This window comes from Cheilinus undulatus, linkage group 8 (assembly GCF_018320785.1).
Source record: "Cheilinus undulatus linkage group 8, ASM1832078v1, whole genome shotgun sequence".
NCBI classification, from domain to species: domain Eukaryota; kingdom Metazoa; phylum Chordata; class Actinopteri; order Labriformes; family Labridae; genus Cheilinus; species Cheilinus undulatus.
Genome location: NC_054872.1, coordinates 50,360,953 through 50,377,485, shown reverse-complemented (window position 1 = coordinate 50,377,485; position 16,533 = coordinate 50,360,953). Strand labels below are relative to the sequence as shown.

The 16,533-nt window shown below is 39.9% G+C and overlaps 2 protein-coding genes across 9 annotated transcripts in view; one reads left to right on the top strand and one right to left on the bottom strand.

Annotated features, from left to right (window-relative positions):
- The window catches only part of LOC121513236, a 17,955-nt gene extending 14,755 nt beyond the window's left edge, over positions 1–3,200 (top strand). For all 5 annotated transcript variants that reach the window (XM_041792840.1, XM_041792839.1, XM_041792838.1 and 2 more), the window contains 2 exons: positions 215–431; positions 1,001–3,200. In XM_041792840.1, coding sequence (XP_041648774.1) covers positions 215–431; positions 1,001–1,092 — 309 coding nt within the window. In that variant the 3' untranslated portion in view covers positions 1,093–3,200. The remainder of the gene's footprint in view (positions 1–214; positions 432–1,000) is intronic.
- LOC121513235 lies at positions 3,054–16,533 on the bottom strand. 4 transcript variants are annotated; one of them, XM_041792834.1, is made up of 11 exons: positions 16,098–16,533; positions 13,383–13,751; positions 9,654–10,019; positions 8,972–9,325; positions 8,867–8,881; positions 8,579–8,642; positions 8,451–8,494; positions 7,915–8,065; positions 7,714–7,827; positions 5,423–5,490; positions 3,054–3,266 (listed from the first exon to the last, which is right to left on the bottom strand). In XM_041792834.1, the coding sequence occupies exons 1-11, from the start codon at positions 16,479–16,481 to the stop codon at positions 3,243–3,245; spliced, it is 1,953 nt and encodes a 650-aa protein (XP_041648768.1). In that variant the 5' UTR covers positions 16,482–16,533; the 3' UTR covers positions 3,054–3,242. The 4 variants fall into 4 exon arrangements, with proteins under 4 accessions (XP_041648768.1, XP_041648770.1, XP_041648771.1 ...); XM_041792836.1 differs by lacking the exon at positions 16,098–16,533 and adding an exon at positions 13,892–13,963; XM_041792837.1 differs by lacking the exon at positions 16,098–16,533 and adding an exon at positions 13,876–13,952.

Here is a 16,533-nt window from a genome sequence, read left to right as displayed (position 1 = left end):
TATTAAGGTTAATATCACAAAAGTATTGGACAAATAAATCAATTTACAGATACAGATTAGTAGCTACTACCATCAAAAAAGAATTTTTAATCGACAAGAAAAGCAAAGGATCTTTTTTTGTTTTTATTTTTTTTCAAAGCATCAACTCGTGGAAAATTTAGAGCCTGAGTAAACTTTGGTGCATTCAAATTAACCTGGTATTATTTCATTACAGCTTCTCAAGGAGAACATTGTTTCTTTTGTGAAGACCCAACTGAAGTGGTGTCAGAAGGTTCTGAGCACAGATTCCCCAGATATTCTTGGGCAGCTATGTGGGGAAAATGAGGAGGCTGATCAGAAGATCTGGAGCAGCAGGGACGCATTTCTGACAATCACACTGGACTTCATGAGGACCATGAACCTGGGGGACCTTGCAGACTCTCTACAGAACAGTAAGAAGCTTGGCCTTAATCAACTGTAAATATTGGTCTATATCAACTGTAAATATTGGCCTAAATAAACCGTAAATATTGGCCTAAATCATCTGTTAATATTTGCATAAATCAGCTGTTATCTACTGTATGTACAATTTTTTTTTTGGAGTTTCAGTCAGGATTAACAGACCTGTGTCAGTTGAAGTCTTTTTATTCATTAATTGTCATTTCTTTAAATTTAAGTTGTGTTCTAAGAAGTAAAGCTTCAGGTCTGAGCTACATGAATATTTTGATATCAGTGTATCAGTACCGGCTTAAATAAATTTGGAATATCTGCATAATGGATACTGGCAAAAAATTCAAAATTGTTTATCCTTAAAAAACTGTAAACAGGAGAAAATTCTTAAGTGATCTCAAGTTTTTTGTAAACTTGGTAACTTTGATAACCTCATTTATTGCTTTTGGTTGACCACACTGTCCATAGCTGTTGTTAATGTCATTCAATCACACAAATGTTCCAACAGTTACCATTGACACTTAGATTGACATTAAAAAATAACTGAAGCACCCATCTGATTGATTTTCAGAGCTCAACTTCATCGTCAGAGGGACATCAGCAGACATCTCAGAGGCCTCATCCCAAAGAGCTCGACCTAACAGATCATTCATGATGATCTGAGCTGACGCTTTAGGAAAACGGCTGAAAAAAAAGGACTAGGTCCTAAAGGTTTGAAGAGTTTATATGCAAATGTGACAGGATCGTGTACTAATGAGCAGCTATCCACCTTATTCCTAACCCCCATGTTGCCTTGCAAGATTTCTGGGTGAGACTCTCAGTGTCTTATTTCAAACTGGTGTTGTATTAAGGAAGGTAATCCTTACTATTAGTGATTTAGAGTTTAAAATGTGTCCACATAATCTATTAGATCTCAAACAGGAAGGTGTGAGTGTTCCTCTGACATTGAGGAACGAGAGAAAAACATTCAGATAACATATAAAAGTACAATTAACTAACTTTGAGACTGTCAGTGCCTGAACATCTCACATCAGTGAGCCTGATTTAGTTTCAGTGCCTTTAGCTTTCTTTAGTTCATGCAGTCTGCACAAAAACACAAACAGCTAACGTGACCCACCACTGTCTATCTAAAAACAAGGTTAACTAAAGCCTAAACATAAACATCAGCATGGATACCTAGGAAAATACAATCACACATTTTAGTTTGTTCATAAATTCTTATTTTATAAATCAGTCCCACTTTTCATGTGTGTTTCAGAAAAATTCACGAGTCACATGATCACCTTTAGGAACGGTGATTCTGAAATCCATATTAATTTATGAAACATCATATCCCTTATCATTTGGACAGTGAACAGCATTAAAACACCACAGCTGGTAAAAACAGAGGTTTAACGTCATCCAGTTTTAAATTCAACCACAAATAAAAAACTCAAACATTTCAGGAAATGTAAGTTGCACCATAAAATAACATTTAGTTGGATGTTTAATTTAAAGTTTTAAGAAGTATCCAAGTTAGTCTTACTATGAGCTACCAGTGTGTGAAACACTACACTACAATAAAGGTAAGAGTAGATAAGAGTTGGAAAAGGCCCATAAATAGTTTAAAAAACTAAAATAATGAATAAAAAAACGTGATTGTGGAATACACTGTTCTGTCATTCTCATGAAAAGATTTGTACACAGTCTTGTACCTTTGCCCTTTTCTTTATTTTTAAATGCGCTGAATCAAATACTTCATAGTGATGAGGAGGCAGGTAGCTGGTTAGCTTGGTTCATGTATTCAAAATGAAGATTTATGGATTTTGCAAAATGTTTAATTAGAATTTGAATGGGGAATTAACTCTTAAAACTAGAGCCACCAAAGAGGGGGTCGGGCACTACTGAGCTCTATATAACTGGAATTTCCACCCATCATCAAACCAACAGTAGAGCCCCAGGAATAAGGTGGATACTTCACTCCCATAGACATAATATGTAAGTAGATGCTAAACTGATTGACTGGTCAGACGTTGACGCCATATTGGTAGAGGCAGGTCTACTAAATAGGGCAATACAAGTAGATGAGGATTAAAAGTATTAAAAAGTACAAATTAATACATTAAATTGATTCTAATGAAACTTTTTATGCTTAAGGATCCATATTTATGGAAGTAACGATAATGAAAACCACTGAGACAAAAACTAAATCAGGGCTTATTAGAAATAAAACAGGCAAATATATATAAATAAAATGTCCTTTAGCAATATGGTGAAGACCCTGGCATATTACAGTCACAGTCAACGCAGCGTCTGCTTACAGTTTATCATGTCTAGTCTGAATCACTACTTTTGTTGAAAACATCAGGGCCCGTTTTCTAAAACATAAGAATCCTAAGAGACAGTGCTAATTTGATCAACCCAGTTCATGACTGAAAATGTTAGTTTATCTTTTTTTCAGGGAGAAAGATGAGAGTAAGTCTTGCTAAAAATAGATCGAAGACTAAAGCTACCTTTAAAATAGTTGCCAAAAATAACACTTTTATCAAAGTGATGTTGCACCTCACCATCAAATAAAGTAAAAAAAAAAAATCTTTTAGATGAGTTAAACTTCTTCTGGAAGACAAGATGCAACACATCAACCATTTGGCTTTTGTAGTAAAATACATTTATTTCAGCAAAAGAAAACCAGTAAAGTTTTGTAGGGAAAGCTTGAACATAACTGCAGATAAGTGTTTAAAGTAGGTAACATTTCTATAAAATGACTATTACATTCATGATCTGGAAAAACATTTAATCGCTGCTCATTTGTAGAAATCATTCCTCCTCAGTCCTCAGAATATGGCTGATCTCATGAACTGAAAGGAGAAAAAAAAACATTTTTACACGTTGTCATTTTCTTTTCATAACTCTTCAAAACTGTCCGTCCGTCTGGATCATCCTTGTGAACGTGATATTTCAAAGTTTATTTTCCAACTGTGTGCTGTTGGCTCAATATTCCAAGAATGCATTGAAAGATTTTTGTCAAATTTTGCACAGATTTACACTTGAACGTAATGTTGAACTGGTTAGATTTTGGAGGTCAAAGGTCACTTAATCTACTCATCAGTTGACCTCCATATACCATATATTCTAAATCATGCTACTGTGCTGTAGAAAAAGCAAGAAATCTACTTGATATCTACTCAGCGAGCATTATCACCTGGCAGCCAATGCCTCCAGTACATTTTTTGTGGTTGTGTGATTGGTAGAAATGTAATAAGCAAGAGCTGATCATGAGGACCAATGACTTTGACCTTTAACCTCCTAAAACCTAATCAGTTCATCCTTGAGTCAGAGTGAACATTTGGGCAAAGTTGTAAGAAAATCCCTTAAAGAATTCTTAACCCTTGAAAGCCTGAAACCTCAATTAATAGCTGGAAAATTCTATTTTTTTGTTTAGAGCTAAGATTTTTATTTAACCTTCAACCGAACTCCAAAAAAGGAAAAATTGCCATAAAATTAAAAAAAATGTAATATCACATTTTATGCGCTAGACTTTATTGCAGTCGATAATCCACTGGAAGATATTTTTAAAATAATTTTTCAGATTGTATACAAAAGTTTTTAAGGAAATTATTGATCATGTTGATTAGACAGAGGTCTCCCAAACCTGTGTATCAAATATGATACAGTCGGCTTTAAAGGATAAAGAAATCAGGCACACAAGTAGCAACAGACAAAGTGAAGCAGCAGGTCTGTTCAGCTCTGATATTTTTTATTTATTTAATTCATTTTATTTAACCAGGAAAACCTAATTGAGATCAATAATCTCAATTACAAGATCTGATAGTAACCTGAGCTCATCAGACTGGTGCTGCTATAGTGTATTAACTGTGGAGCTTGTTGGTGGATGAAACTCATGCCTGGGCTGCTCAGAAGAAGTGTATAAACATCTGTGCTAAGAGGAGCTTTCTCTGTGGCCCATCTATGAGTAAACTGTCACTACAGCAGCAGCCATTCTACCAGCTTCCAGTACAACCAAACCCTGTCTGTAGCTGCAGCCTCTTCTCCTTGAATGATGCTGATTGGTCAGGAGCGTTCTCAGACCAGATACAATCTTTTCAGATTGGATAGACAAGATAGATCTGTCTAGTAACAGACATGGAATCTGGACAATCCATCTGCTTGGCAAAATGAGCTCATGATTAAGGCATGCACTAAAGCTCCATGACCTTAACCTCTGACTCCAAAATCAGGTACGAAAAAAATCTGTGAAAGTGTTGTAGGGATATCGTGCTCACAGGAATGGCTCAGACAGACGTACAAATGGACGGGTCAACGGACAGACAGACGGACACCCCTAAAGGATAACGCCCTCACGCTTAGCTATCGCTGGCACACGGACCATAAATGAAGCTCTTAAAACACTTCTCATTATCTCTGTACCTTGTCCTACACACTGTGCTCTTATATATGTATTATTGTGGTCTACTGTATTATATCTGCTTGTAATAACTGCCTATTGATTAACTATATATATTCTAGACTCATTTCTGTTGTTTTTCTATCTCCATTGAATTGTAATGTTCTTTGGATAAATAAACGTTCACCTTGTTGCCAAATAAAGCACCACTGTCTTTATGATATTAATGAAACCATGAAAAGTCATCCTACACTATTTACTTGGATATATACTTTAAGAATGGCAGAAAATGAACTGATCCTTATTGGATATTGTGATGGTGGCAGGTGAAAACTAGTAACTAGGAAGTGGTTTACAGTTGGTTTAGAAATAATTCCTGCATTTGTCTGTCTTTAACTGGAACAATTCAGTTCTGGGGAAACTGGATTAAACTCCTCATAGATATGACTTCAGTTGTAGAGATGGATGACCGTTGAAAAACCATCTCCTCTGTAAACACACACACACCTGTCAGGCATCCTGTCAGACTCCTGGCAGATATGTATCAGGTTGTTATGTTGTCAAATATCAATGAAAGAGAATTTCAGAAACAGAGAAAGATGAACTCACCTGTCTGAAATTGAAACTGGCCACCTGGCAGTCACACGGCAGATTGAGCAGTTGTGCCTGGAAACGATCTGAGACGAGAGAAATATTTACAACAAGAATGAAGAGGAGTTTACACAGAAAAATGGTCATTTCACACTAAACTCGCTCTTTTAAATGTTAAAAATCGTGTTATATATTCTATGATTACTTAATGTGTTTCACAGCACTGGAATCAGCATCAAATCATAATTTTGAGCCTTTCTTATCAACTGAAGGTGTAAATTTAAATTTTGAAGTTGTATTTTTGCATGGTTTCCATGTTTACTAGCCATAGGCAAGGCTGCCCAAGGGGGGTACTTTCTGGGGCCCATGGAGGTCAGCAAAATCATGGTCCATTGTAAAGTTAAGCTGTGAAAACAATATTTATTCTTTAACCTGAATAATAAGCACTTTTATCAAAGCAAAAAAAAAAAACAACTTTCATTTATGCTGTTGTACAATACAGCCTTTTCAAAAAAGGAAAAACCATTTTCCTAGTATGAACATTTGTTTTAGTGATGTTAATAATGTTAATGGGCACACTTATCAAAATAAGAAACATAATGTCAGACCCTATAGCCAGGCCATAATGTGTACAAATGTCAGGATGTATAAAAAAGGAGAAAAAGAGACAACATTTTTTTGGGAAAAGGGGGCTAATGGTTGAAGATTGTCAGAATTACATAAATGGGATAAAAGTGACAAAAATAAGTTGCAGAAACAGGCAAAAAGTGACAAAAAAACCAATTCAAAATGGGTTAAAAGTGGCAAAAGTAAGTTAACATTGGCAAAAGCAATGGAAATGAGCATAAAGCTGCAAAAGAGTGGCCTAAAAGTGAAAACATGAGCATTAAGTGGCAGAAAATGGGCATTCAGTTGCAAGGTGGGGAAAAGCTGCAAAACCAGTGACAAAAATGGGCAGTAAGTGGCACAATTGGGATAAGGTGGCATAAATGAGTGGTAAAAAGCAATGCAATAAATGGGTAAAAATCAGCAAGAAAGAGGCATAAATTGGTAAAAAGTGGCCAAGAAATAGTAAAAAAAAGCAGCAAACGTGGCAACAGTGGACAACAATGGTTACAAACTAAACAAAATGGCAAAAGGTGGCTAAACTAGACAAAAATAGGAAGGAATTGGCAAATGGGAGCAAAATATAAAAATGGGCAAAATGCAGTATAAAAGGTGGCAAAAGTGGGTATAAAGGAATAAAAATTGGATAAAGATGGCAAAAAAATAGGTCAGAATGGTTTAAGAATTGCATAAATGGGTAAAAGTTTCAGAAAAGGGCAAAAATGTGTAAAAAGTGGCAAAAAATGGGTAAGGTAGCAATATTTGTAACAAAATTGGGCAAAAGTGGCATTATTGGGCTAAAATGGCAGAGGTTGGGAAGGTGAGAGAAAATAGTGGCAAAAAAGGCCAAAAAGTGGCAAAAGTAACAAAAATGGGCACAAAGCCACCAGAAAGTGGCATAAATGGGTTAAAAGTGGCAGAAAATTGCAAATATTTGTAGTGTGGCAGAAAGTAGTGGCAAAAATTAGTGAAAAGTAAAAAAAAAATGGGCACAAAGCCACCGAAAAGTGGCATAAATGGGTTAAAAGTGGTAGAAAAATAGCAAAAGTTGGGAAGGTGGCAGAAAATAGTGGCAAAAATTTGCAAAAGGTGGCAAAAAGCAACAAAAAAGTGGCATTAATGGGCATTAAGGTGTCAGAAAATAGGCAAAAAGTGGCTAAAAGTGGTTGATAAGCAGCAAATAAGGATAAAAAGGGGCAATAATAGGAAAAAAATGGCAAAAGGTGGCTAAAATAGGCAAAAAGTTGCAAAAAATATTTTGCAGAAATGGGCAAGGGGCAGCAAATGTGTCTAAAATGGGTGTATAGGAGCAGAGAGGGGTTACAGTGGTGAAAGGAGGGGCAATGATAAATGGAAAGGGGTTAAAAAGTAGCACTAATAAATAATTCAACATCAGAACCCAATAATAGCACTTTAGCTCCATAATGAGGGAACTGTTAGCCAGGATGCTAGCACCAATGCTACTTATCCAACATTCATGCACTGATATATCAGGTCTCTGTTGAAAAAGAGATTGTTGATCTCAGTGGGACTAACCTGGTTAAATACAGGTTAAATAAAATAAAACTTCATCAGTAAATCACAGCCATGGAGGGCCCATTCTCTGGGATTTTTGGGGCCACTTAAACTACAGAACTTAAAAATGTATGCATGTCTATAGGCACCATGATTTCTCTTGCAGTTATTGGTGAGGTTACAAGTACCTCTGAGGATCTGAAGTTTTGTGATCACCGTCACAAAGTCGTCGTATCCGATTCCATTTTCAGTTCGATGATCCCGCCACAGAGTCCTGAAGGTCCCATCATCGATGTTAAACTCTGATAAAACAGGATAAGAAGATATCTAAAATGAACAGGTTTCTAAATCTGTGCTGCTGTTGTGATTTTACAGTCGTGTTGTGTTACCGTGGTCGGTCAGCGCCTTCTTCAGCTGAGTCTGAGTGACGGATGGAGGAGTCCTGCTCTCGTAGGTCTCCACGTACTCTCTCCTCACCGAGGCCACGAAGTGCTCCATTTTAAAGACCTCCACTGCGTCCAGGTCTCCACTTTTATCTGCCTGTAAGTCCTCGTTAAAGAGCTTCAATGAACTAAATACAGATCCAAGGAGCTTTAATGTGTGGCTAGTTTCCACAGCATTTGTTCAGTAGTATTTTGCTTATTGCTAGTCATTGTTCCAAACTCCACTCCTGAAACCAAGCGGTGATGTCACTTAAGGTCTTTACACACTGGGTCTGTTATTTTTGGATCAATCCAAAAGCCATCACAATGGCATGGCTTCACAGGACAAGAGTCTGGGTGCTGAACTTCTGTTTTTTATTTACATTTTACACAGCGCCCAAACTTTTTGGAATAGGGGGCGTAAATTCTGACTGATGATGGTTAAAATAAGTACAGAACAGTTGAACAGAATGTAAAATTAAGTGTAAAAAAGCGAAGGATACATCCGTGAGAGCCACCAAGAGCCGAGCTGTCCTCAGAGTCAGGGCTGAGTCGGGGAAGTTAAAATGATTATAAGGCTAAAAACTGAATACAGACTAGTTTTATTAAAAATAAAGAAAATTAAACTCACATTGTCCACGGACTGAGTAGCCTGCAGCGTCCAGTTTAGCAACAACATCTTCAGGAGTCAGCGTCTGTTTGGAAATGAGGACTTTTTTTAGTTTCAATCAGCATATAAAACCCCAAAATCCAACTAAGTGGTAAAATCATGAGTACTAGATTTAAGACATGAAACTTAAAAAAACTCTTCTCCTGAACACAACAGTCCTTCTGCAGCAGTGTTTCGGGTTTCCTTCAGATTTTTTATTTTAATGAACTCTAAAGGGAATGTTTTAAAAACAACACTTGGCTGGGTTACCTCAGGGTCGCTGTCCTGTGAAAGAAAAACAAAAGAAAAAAGTCAGAATCACAGACTTTTCCCTCTAGCTCTTATAATTCTGCAGTGTTTTAAGTGTCTCCTTACTGATATACACGACTCTTCAGGGAAAGCGTTACACTGCAGCTCCTCCGGCCAGGAAACGCCAAAACTGCGCATCAAGCCCTCGCAGCTCCGCTTGGCTCTCTCGCAGAAAGACCTGCAGGGCTTCTGCACTTCCCCTGACACACACTTGGGGGCGTACACTGTACACACGAAGAAGCGGATGTCCACTGAGCACCACTTCTGCACGAAGGAGTTGAAGAAGGACATCTTCATCATGGCGTCTCTTTGGTTGGTGTGGCCCAGGAGATTTGGAGTCATGGTCTGGTTGTAGGACAGACCCTGACACATGGGGATGGTGATGGGCTCACAGATCCCCCCGTTGCTGCCCACTCCAAACTGAGACAAGACACAAGAGCACACTGTCACTCATGTTTAGTCATTCTGACCTGCTTCAGGTGGCCTCTGAAATTGTTTTGCCTTTAAAAGTCCTGACTGTTTCTGCACCTGTAGTGCTTGTCTCAAAATCAATGCAACTTGGTCACAAGAAGCAATTAAAGTCTTCAAAACTGTCCTTGATAAAGTTGTTCTTTTTTGTTTTTTCTTTGCAGACTTATTTCTGTAAAGCATTTTCTTCCCCTGTGATTAGAACAGTTCTATATAAATAAAGTTATTATCATAATGGCACAAAAGCTTGAGTTCATGTCGTGGGCTAAACAGTACTTACATGTTCACAGGATTCTGCTGTAAATTTTTCACATCTTAGGGGGTCTGGCCACTGAAACCCGAACCTGTTCATCAGAGATTCACAGCTGGAGCGAGCCTGCTCACAGAGCGTCCTGCAGGGAGGCTGAGGTCTTCCTGACACACACTCCGGAGTGAAAACGGAGCAGAGGAACGGCTTTAGATGGGGCGAGCACTCCACCTGTACGAGTGGTGCAAACGTCTGTACAACCAGGCTCACTTCCTTTTGAGTTTCATGACCGTAGAGGTTTGGCAGCACGGTCTCGGTGTAGGGCAGGCCGATGCAGAGAGGGACGGTGATTTTCTGACACTGTCCAGGAGGTACTGTTGGCAAAACGAAGGCTGGTCTCTGGAAGAACAAAACACAGATACCATAAAGCTTCAAATGAAGCCCATCCCAATATCAGACTCAGTCCCTTTTACTACCATGGTGTAGCCACACATTTTGACTATAAAGGCCGGTCTCAGTAACATCCCTTCCACACAGGGACGATAATGATATATTGCCGTTTTATTTTGAAAAAGTTTTCCATAAAGATGAGATCGTTTCAGGAAATATCTGCATAAACATGGAACCACTGAAAACGACTGAAAACACTGTAGTGCATACGCTAAGCCTGTATGTGGCGCTGTAACGCTGCCATGGAAATGCACCAAGAGAGAGAAGAAGAACACAGAAAACTGACACAGACTTTCTTCTGGTTGTTCTCTGCGTTGGATTTAAGAACAAATGATGTATGCATTTCGCAGTGGTGGTAACGAATGCAACCCTGTAAATCGCCATTGTTGTTTTGGTCGGACCTGCGCAGGTGTCTTAAGACAGCTACGCTATGTATGATGTAATCGTTTCAAGAAAGATACAGGTAGCTGTCCACACAGAGATGAAACGGTAGTCATTTACGGATTTGTGCACTCTGGGACCCGTTTTCAAAAAGTATCGTTTACAGTCACCCAAAACGCCGTGTCCGTGTGGATGAAACGCCAATATGACAAAAAACTTTTGCGTATACTCCTGAATTCGTCTCTGTGAGGACAGGGCCTTAGTGGAGGGAGCCTCTTGTCCGCATTTTTCTGACCATTCTCCAGAAGATTACAGGTATGAAAAAAACATTACAAGAAAAACAATTTGGAAAATATTGGAGTACAACTCCAAATCTAAAAAAGTTGGGTCATTGTGCAAAAATTTAAATGTAAATAAAAACAATGCAAGGATTCTCAAATCCTATAAACACATACTTCACATAAAAAAAACATCAGATATTGAGACTGAGACACTTTACAATTTCATGAAAAATATCAGCTCAGTGTGAAATGGCTGCGACACATCTTAAATAAGTTGGGACAGGACAACAAAAGGAGAATTTTAGAGAGGCAGAGTCTCTTAGAAGTAAAGATAGGCAGAGGTCCACCAATCTGAAACAAACTGTGTCTAAAAAATTGTTGAACAATTTCAGAAAAATGTCCCTTCATGAAAAAGTGTAAAGAGACCGAATCCCACCATCTACAGTCCATAATATCATCAACAGATTCAGAGAACATGGAGAAATCTCTGTGAGCAAGGGACAAGGCTGAAGGGGCCCTCAGGGGCCACTGTATTAAAAACAGGCATGATTCTGTCCTGAAATCCCTGCATGGGCTTCCAGAAATCGTTGTCTGTCAACACAGTTGGCCGTGCTATCCACAAATGACAGTTAAAGCGGGATCATGGAGAGCAGAAGCCATTTGTGAACAGGATCCAGAAACAACGCCATCTTCTCTGGACCAAGGCTCATTTAACATGGACTGAGGAAACATGGAAAACTGTTCTGTGGTCAGAGGAAAGCACAGACGCCGTGTCCTGTGGACTAAAGAGGAGAGGGAGCATCCAGCTTGTTCTCCTGGCTCAGTTCTAAAGCCTGCATCTCTGATGGTAGGGGTTGCATTAGTGTCTATGGCGTGGACAGCTCTAACATCTGGAAAGGACGTATCAATGCTGAAAAGTAGAGAGAGGATTTAGAGCAACATATGCTTAAGTGGGTAACTCCAGCGTGTTTTGGCATGTAGCCTTCATCAGGGTCATCATGAAGGCTACATGCCGAGACCCGCCAGTCTAATAAAGTTGTTCTCTAAACTACAAGTGTTGTTGGAGAATTCTGTTCTCTTCAAGAGCAACATATGCTTCCATCCAGACAACGTCTCTTTCAGGCCTTGACTATTTCAGCAAGACAATGCTAAACCAGGAGGTGGTCAAAAAGCTCCTTGGTGGCAGGGCCCAGGGGGTGGATGAGATTCGCCCTGAGTTCCTCAAGGCTCTGGATGTTGTGGGGCTGTCTTGGTTGACACACCTTTGCAACATCGCATGGCCATCAGGGACAGTGCCCCTGCACTGGCAGACTGGGGTGGTGGTTCCCCTCTTTAAGAAGGGGGACCGGAGGGTGTGTTCCAATTATGGGGGATCATACTTCTCAGCCTCCCAGGTAAGGTCTATTCGGGGGTCCTGGAGAGAAGGGTCCACCGGATAGTTGAACCTCAGATCCAGGAGGAGCAATGCGGTTTTCGTCCTGGGAATGGAACAGTGGACCAGCTCTACACTCTCTGTAGGGTCCTGGAGGGTGCATGGGAGTTTGCCCAACTAGTCCACATGTATCTTGTGGACCTGGAGAAGGCATTCAACCGTGTCCCTCGGGGAATCTTGTGGAGGGTGCTCCGGGAGTATGGGTTGCCAGACCCCCTGATGCCTCCTGGACGCCTCCCTGGTGAGGTGTTCTGGGCAGGTCCCACCGGGAGGAGACCCTGGGGAAGACCCAGGACACGCTGGAGAGACGCCTGGCCTGGGAACGCCTTGGGATCCCCAGGGAAGAGCTGGACGAAGTGGCCGGGGAGAGGGAAGTCTGGGCTTCCCTGCTTAGGCTGCTGCCCCTGCGACCCGACCTCGGACAAGCAGAAGAAGATGGATGGATGGATGGATGGATGAATGAAATGATAAACCACATACCACATCTATCACAACAGCATGGCTTCACAGGAGAAGAGTCCAGGTCATGAACTGGTCAGCCTGCAGTCCAGACCTTTCACTAATAGAAAACATTTGGAACGTCAAAAAAGGAAAAATCCAGAAAAGAAGACCCAGGCCTGTTGAGCAGCTAGGATCCTACATCAGACAAGAATGGGAAAACATTCCTCTCCTAAAACTCCATCAACTGGTGTCTTCACTTCCCAGATGTCAATTGTTAAAAGAAGAGAGGATGCTACACAATGGTAAACATGACTCAGTGTCTCATTTTCAACATCTTAAATGTTGTTTATGAACAAAACATTGGTTTATGAATTTTGACAGTCACTGACTTTGTTTATTTACATTTCACGCAGCGCCCCAACTTTTTTGGAATTGGGGTTGTAGAGGAAAATCATAGCATAAACAGCTGTTCATCTCATGAAAATTCTGCAATTGAGAGCCAAATCAGATGATACTTTTGCAGGAATATGAAACACCGGGTCTCACGTGCCATTCAGGTGACTTCATATCCCAGATCCCTCACTGATGCATGCAGCTCAGCCAAAGGGCTGAGTTTCGAGAGGTGCTGTAGAGCCATTTGCAATGCAGATGCATAAATTAATTTATACATTGCATCACTTCTCAGTGTTTTGTAATTTGATCATCTTTGAGCATGCTAAATTAGCAATCCTTTTACCAACATTCCAACAGGACCCGAGTCTAAAGGAGGTGACTTACTCGCTCACAGGCCTCGGTGGTGAACTTTTCACAGTTCAAAGCTTCGGGCCACTGGAAACCAAATCTGTTCATCAGAGATTCACAGCCGGAGCGGGCCTGTTCACAGAGCGTCCTGCAGGCAGCTCGAGGTTTTCCAGATTCACATTCAGGAGCGTAGACGGAGCACAGGAAAGGTTTCAGCTGAGGGGAGCATTCCACTTTGACCAGAGGGTAGAACTGATGAACCTCTAAGCCTGCATCTTCCTGTGTTCTGTGGCCGAGAATGTTGGGCATGACCGTCTCTGTGTATTCCAGATCTTTGCAGAGAGGGACGCTTATCGCCTCACATGTTGATGTGGCCTGTGGAGCGCGGGCTTCTGGAGCAGCACCCTGGATGAACAAGAACACAGAGATGTCTGATGAAACTTCTGCTTCTTTTATTTACTCCACTGATGTGCACGATCAGTTTTAGATTGCATGGTGCCAAAATCATCTACAAGGATTTTTCTTCTACATAGAGATGATGTGACCGTTCTGTGTGGCATTGCTCTCTCTGTTCTCCCTCTTCCTTCTGGCTTCAGCACACCTGAGTGCTATCAGCAGAATGGAGGAGGGGTATTCAGAGGCGCAAAGAGAGCAGAAGACACACTTTATTAATCCCCCACTAGGGGGCTTGGGTCACACACTCCTGCATTTCTTAAGTGTATGTCAGGATCATTGTTTTATTCTAGGCTTGGGATAAAAGGTATATATACAAGCTACAGTTCATTCAAAACATATTCAAACCCCTTCACATTTTTGAATTTTGTTATTTCTGTTGATTGTTGCTGAGATGTTTCTACACCTTTTAGCGTCCCATCTCCACACAGGATCTCTGGAGCTCGGTCAGAGAGACCATCAGGTTCTTGGTCTCCTCTCTTACTAAGGCCCTTCTCCCTTGATTGCTAAGTTTGGCCTGGCGAACAGGTCTTGGAAGAGTCCTGGTTGTGCTGTTGTAATGGGGTACTGAGTGTAGATCTGTGTGGTTGTACCGGCTTCTTGGGTGTTCTGGTTTGAAACTGGTACCACAATCAAACATAAATATTTACAGATTTATTACAAGATGTTAAAAAAAAAGTTTTACTTTTTGATCTGATTAAAAATGTTTATCAACTTCATTTTAGTTTCTTTAATTTTATTTATTTTCTTATTTTATTGTAATTGAATTTAATCTTTTATCTTTATTTTAATTTTTTTTTTTCATTAAAGTCTTTCTTTTAATTTTTAGATTTCATTGGCTGCAAGTGTTTCTGTAAAACATCTGTATGCATCACTAATTCCACTTAAAAATTTCATAAATCTGCAGGACAAAAAAGGAGTAACTATCATGTTCACTAAATGGAAAAAGACGCTTGAAATTCTTTCTATGCCGTTAAATAAACAATTTCAATTTATTTTGCTTTTTTTAATTTTATTTTTAAAATTTTTTAATTTTGTCTTTACTTTTTGATTTGATTAAAAAAAACATTAATTTAACTTCCAATTAATTTCTTTTATTTGTATTTTTATACATATTTCATTTTTAATAGTGTAAATTCAACTTATTTAATATTTTTTAGTTTATTTTTCATATGTTTCCTTATTTAATTTATTCAGTTGATTTTTTTAATTTAATAGTTCCAGTTCAGTTCAGATTTTCTACAAAAATCCTAAAATGTTGAGCCAAGTCATCATTCAGGGACTTCTGCTGCTTTACATTCACCTCTGAAGTAGTATGTCGGAGCTGGGGATTACCTCACACCTAAGTTTAATGCTTTTCATTTTCTACGAGCTCATAAGAGTAAGTGGCAAAGTCAAAAAACAACTGGCCTTTGTTGAAACACGCCTACAAGTAAATATTTAATGAGGAATATAAACATGCTCCACAATCTCCAATAAAAGTAAGCTCACTTTCATTCGCTGAATAATCACAGTTTGTTGTTCTGTCAGCTGTAGAGGCTGGTGCAGCATAAATATGTTTGAATATGCATCTGTCTCCACATAGCCAGCACCATGTGATGCTTTGTTAAAGCTCCACTAAAGAGTGTGTGCACTTAAACTTTGTAAACAAGTCAAAAGGCACAGCTTTAATGCTCCCTTTAATATGTTGTGAGCCAATCAGCGCACATACCAACCGGCGTGCAGAGACGCTGAGCCATTATGCAGTTATTGGGGAAATAACCCTTTCCTAGCAAATTGGCCTTCTTGCATTAAGTGTCTAATGATGAGGGTGGTAACATCACGGCATAGAGTAAAGATTAGCCTACTATCTGTGGTAGCTGATTGAAGTGCCCTGCAGTGTCCATGACGCATGAAATTTCCAGAGATGAGGAAACAATTACATTTTTTTTTTTTTACCAAACTCTGAGTAAAAATGTTTGTTTACAGAATGAACACAGCAGCACCTCCTAGTGACGAAAACAAGAACTACAATGCAGTCAAGCCTTTATGTCCTAATGTGGGCAAAACTTCATGTTCTAAAACTTGGTAAGGGACGACTAAAATAGCAGCATTTGGCCCCTGAGCCGTAGACCCGTCTGTTCTAGATTTATGCAAACATTAAGAGACATACAGCAGAAGAGCAACAGGTCAGAAAGGTCACAGAGGCAGTGGTTCCAGCTCAATCCTGAAGAACATTTTTGTATGTGCTTGTGAATGAATGTTGCTTAAAGTAAGCATAATGTCGTATTTTGGACCAGAAATTCATGCTATACTCACCTGAACACAGTTATTCTCCGGTAAAGACTCACATCGCAGCCTCATGGGCCAGCTCAGCCTCTTAGCCCTGAAGGCAGAATCACAGTCCGTCTTGACCCTCTCACAGAGAGCTCGGCACGGTTTCATCCGGCTGTCCTCATCTGAGCCGCACTCGGGCACGACAACACGACACATGACAGTGGCGACATGCGGTGAGCATGCGATCTCAACCATCTGACCGATCTGCTGCAGGCTGTAGCCCATCACTCCGGTCGGATGTGCTGTTGTGGTGTATCCCAAACCTTGACAGAAGCTGGATGTCACCGGTTTGCAGTTTGCCCTGCTGCCATGTGCTTCCTGAGGAGACAGCAGCAAAGCAAAAACCACCAAAAACACATGCATCATGACTCAGTGATCACCAAACACTCTCTGACTGAAAGGATTCTGAAAATGTTGA